Raw genomic sequence first — 4,767 nt, 5'->3', positions numbered from 1 at the left:
AAAAAAAAAAAATCACAAAACCATCAAGGAGCGAACACTCTAGCTCTAGACTCGTAACGCGACGCCTTGCCGCTGAGCTACACCGCCACTTCAAAAGTTACCCTATTCCAACGTTACTTATAGTACGTGTAAAACTTTAAACTGCGATTTCTCTTAAATGGTTGCGTAGTGCGTCGTCTCTGGATAGCATTCGACACTCCTTCATCGATACTATGTACCTGCAAAATTTAATCAAATTCGGTGATACCAAAGGTGTACCCTCCTTTTGTTAGAAGCTGCGAGTCCATCGGTGTCACACGTATCTGTTGGATGACCGAGTTTCAACATCATCGCTGACTCGTTGAGTCATTTTGATGGTAGTGGCGATAAGTACGAGGCCTGGGAGAGACGGGTTAAATCTCTCAAGAATGCCTATGAGCTGACCGATGATATGGTCAGACTTATGGGCGCACGTCTTAAGGGCAGAGCACAGGAGTGGTTTCATTCGGATCTTGATTATTCAGAACTGACTGCGGATGAACTTCTGAATGAGATGAGAGCTATGTTCTTTCACGANCCTAGCAAAATTCAGGCTAGAAGGCAGTTCGAGCAGCGCGCATGGAGAAGAGACGAAACGTTCAGTGAGTACCTGCACCAGAAGGTGATACTGGGAAACCGGAGTAGAATCGAGGAGGCGGAGATGGTCGAGTACATCATCGAAGGGATACCGGAGCCCGCGATGAGAGATCAAGCGCTAATCCAGCGGCTTAGAACTAGGTCATCGCTGCTAGAGGCGTTCGAGAGAGTGACCTTGCGTCCGAAGAGTCAGCCCAGCCGGGATCAGGATGTGAAGGGGCGGCGAGGAACTGGCGTGAGCGATGGACAGAAGGTGTCACAGGTAAAGCGATGTCACAATTGCGGTGTGCAGGGACATTTAGCGGTAGATTGTCCATCGAAGTCGAGAGGAGCGAAATGCTTTGGTTGCGGGGAGTTTGGGCATATTGCTGCGAAGTGCCCCCCCAAAAAAAAACGCTGTAAGGGAAGTAAGCGATGTCTCGAGGTCGAGTCACAGCGGTAAATATTGTAAGAACATAAAAATTCGAGGTAAAACGATAAGGGCCTTAAGTGACACGGGTAGCGATCTATCGCTAATGCGCGAGGACAAATATCAGCGATTAGGATTTCCCGAGATGACGCGGCAAGAAATTGTGTTTCGTGGTGTCGGTTCAGAAAGCTATAAGACGTTAGGTAAATTCGACATTGAGATCGAGGTCGAAAATGAATGTTTTACTATCTCTATTTCCGTGGTGCCAACTAACGTAATACAACATGCGTTGCTTATTGGTACGGATTTTCTAAATAAGGTAGAATTGAACATCCGAGAGGGAAAAATCTCGATTAAAAAACCGCGCGCCGAACTCGAACCGTCGGAAGAGATTCCGGAAATATTCCATATCGAAACCATAGAGGGACCAAAGCCTCAGGATGACACATTTCGTGCGATAGATAATATACGTAGCGATCGATCTAAATCCAGTGTCAAAGAAATCGTAAGCCAGTATTGCCCGCAAGGAATTAAAAAGATAGAGGTGAAGTTGAGTTTAGTTTTAAAAGATGACGATCCGGTGTGTGACAGACCGCGAAGATTAGCGCCGTGCGACAAGCGTCTCGTCGATGAACATATTGATGACTGGCTCAGGAGAGATATTATGAGACCTAGTACCTCGGAATATGCTAGTCCGGTGGTTCTCGTCAAAAAAAAAGGACGGCCGTACGCGACTTTGTGTCGATTATAGAAAACTAAATAAAAAAAGAGTAAAAGACCGTTATCCTTTGCCGTTAATCGAAGATCAATTAGATCGGTTGCAGGGAGCGATTTACTTCAGCGTGTATTAGATTTGAAGAACGGATTTTTCCATGTAGCCATAAGCGAGGAAAGCCGCAGATATACTGCATTTGTTGTACCCAACGGTCAGTATGAATTTCTTAGAGGCCCGTTCGGTCTATGTAATTCATCTGCCGTATTTCAGCGTTACATAAATCCGATTTTCCGGGAGCACGTGGCAAACGGAAAAGTATTGGCGTACATAGATGATCTGATTATTCCGTCGCTTACTGAAAGTGCAGGTATCGATAATTTGCATGAAGTATTATTGACGGCGAGCGAATATGGCCTGAATATAAACTGGAAAAAATGCCGGTTTTTGGAAACAAAGATTGAGTATCTGGGCCATATAATAGAGAACGGTACGGTCAGGCCGTTAGAAAGAAAGACAGCTGCGGTCGCTGGTTTTTCGAAACCCGCCTGTGTCAAAGATGTGCAGAGTTTTATCGGTCTCACGAGCTACTTTAGAAAGTTTATTCCGAGATATTCGCTTATAGCAAGACCGTTGACGAATTTGTTGAAGAAGGATGCCATTTTCCGTTTTAACAAAGAACACGAATGCGCGTTTAACGAGTTGAAATGGATGCTTACTCGCGATCCGGTATTAAAATTATATTGACACGAGGCCGATACCGAACTCTGCACTGACGCGTCGAAATTAGGATTCGGAGCGATATTATTTCAAAGAGACGCCGACGATCAGAAATTTCATCCGGTATATTATGCAAGTTGGAAAACGACGGACGCAGAATCGAAATATTTTAGCTACAAGTTGGAGGTTTTAGCGATTGTCAAGTCTTTAAAAAAGTTTCGCGTGTTTCTCCTGGGTATTCCCTTTAAAATTGTAACGGACTGCCAAGCGTTCACAATGACGATGAAAAAACGAGACCTATGTGTGCGCGTGGCGAGGTGGGCATTGTTGCTCGAGGAATTTGACTACAGGGTCGAACATCGTGCTGGTAGATCAATGCGGCATGTCGACGCGTTGAGCAGGCATCCTTCGCCGTGCGTGATGCTAGTTGAAGAAAGTCACTTAAATTTAGTAGCTCGCATTAGTAAAGCTCAGCTCGACGATAGCGAAATAAAAATAATATTAAGTAAAATGACGCAAGAGAGATGACTGTAGTAACTTTGTGTTGCGAAAATATATTCTTTACCGTAAATATAACGATGACTTGCTGCTGGTAGTACCGAAAACTATGCAGTATGATTTAATTAAACAAACTCACGACAAAGGTCATTTTTCCGTAGTTAAAATGGAGCGGTTATTGAGAAAGGAATTTTGATTTGCCCATATGCGCAAGAAAATCGAAAAAACCATTAAAAATTGCATATCTTGCATACTAGCCGAACGCAAACATGGAAAATCAGAGGCTGGTTACATAATATAAATAAAAGTGAAACTCCTTTAGATACATATCAGCTATTTTCGGAAACCCACGAAAACTCGTTACTGACCATGGCACTGCGTTTACTTCGAGCAATTTTAAAGCGTATTGCGACAATGAAAAAATAGAACATACACTGACGACCGTTGGCGTTCCGCAAGCCAATGGTCAGGTCGAACGGATAAACCGAATTATAATTCCGTTATTCTGTAAGCTTTCCGTGCCATGTCCTGAACAGTTCAAGCATGTTGATCGAGTGCAGCAATTCTTAAACGCAACCCCGACTAAAAGTACTGGCTTTAGTCCATTTGAGATATTAATAGGGCAATCCATGCGTTTGCGTGACGACCTTGAGTTGCGACGAATGATCAAAGAGGACGTGATAAACGATCTTCAAGAAAAGCGAGCGATTCTGCGCGAACAAGCGAAAACGGCGATCGAAAAAATACAGCGAGAAAATAAAAAGATCTACGATCGTAAACGAAAGAAAGCAAATGTGTATCAATTAGGAGACTGGGTAGCCATTAAACAAACCCAGACCGGTCCAGATAAAAAATTTTGTTGTAAATTTTTAGGGCCGTATGCGATAGCCAAGGTATTGCGAGGCGATCGGTTTATTGTCGAAAAGATCGGCGAGCATGAAGGGCCGCGCACTACTAGCACGTCGGCCGATAATATGAAAAAATGGGCGTCACCTAATTATGTAACCGACGATGATTCAGATGGCGAGGATGATAAATCTAGCGCATCGGAGGCCGATGATTAATCAGAATGACCGAGTGTAGGAGCAAAATTATATTATATTATCTCGAAGCGTATATGTTTCTCATAAGTCTTATTATTCATATATCTTTGGATTTAACGGGTGCTCGCTCACAACAAATTTGTATATTTGCGCAACTGTAGAGGTGAAAAATATTTTCTGTTCTCACCTCTACAATATTCGCCGATTACCGGTGTACGGCTCAACCGACAGATTTGAAATAGAAAACAGAGTCGATGTATAATGTGTAAAGCAAGAAAACACCAGAGGATCCGAGTACGCCGCTGAGATAAGACGCTCGGAGTATTGTGCGCTTCATCTGAGAATTCAATTTATTGTTCGGTGCCATCTCGTTATTCTTGTTATAATATAGATTATTTTTTTAAATATATATATATTCTAAACANTTATTTATTTAAACCACATATAACCAAAAAGATCCTACAATACTATAACTTTGACGGCTCGTCAAACACGTGATTAAAATTCTACAAGAATTTGATGAAACTGTTTACATTTACATACGCACTTAATGTATTAATATTATGTTTATGTAACTATAATCTAATAAAAAACATTTTTTGAAAAAATTTGCATAATTATCAAAATATTAAGTATATCAAAACAAGGACACTGTCATGTACGATGCGCCATACCTGAGCGCGCGAAAAACAGATAGGTCACCTTTAGACGCTTATAATTCAAAATGTATTGTAGCCTCGACAATATACAATAGTGTTAGAAGTTTCGTC

At 42.1% G+C, this 4,767-nt stretch overlaps 1 protein-coding gene across 1 annotated transcript; it reads left to right on the top strand.

Moving 5' to 3' along the window:
* Nucleotides 1–430: 430 nt before the first annotated feature.
* LOC109861096 lies at nucleotides 431–4,018 on the top strand. Its single transcript, XM_020440612.1, has 4 exons — nucleotides 431–926; nucleotides 1,084–1,698; nucleotides 1,849–2,465; nucleotides 3,467–4,018. Exons 1-4 carry the CDS (start codon nucleotides 431–433, stop codon nucleotides 4,016–4,018), a joined length of 2,280 nt encoding a protein of 759 aa, XP_020296201.1.
* The last annotated feature ends 749 nt before the right edge of the window (nucleotides 4,019–4,767 follow it).

The sequence above is a fragment of the Pseudomyrmex gracilis genome, unplaced genomic scaffold, assembly GCF_002006095.1.
Source record: "Pseudomyrmex gracilis isolate BER0280 unplaced genomic scaffold, ASM200609v1 scaffold_569, whole genome shotgun sequence".
Taxonomy (NCBI): Eukaryota; Metazoa; Arthropoda; class Insecta; order Hymenoptera; family Formicidae; genus Pseudomyrmex; species Pseudomyrmex gracilis.
Note: the sequence above shows the minus strand (reverse complement) of the source record. Positions and strands in the feature narration are given on the sequence as shown.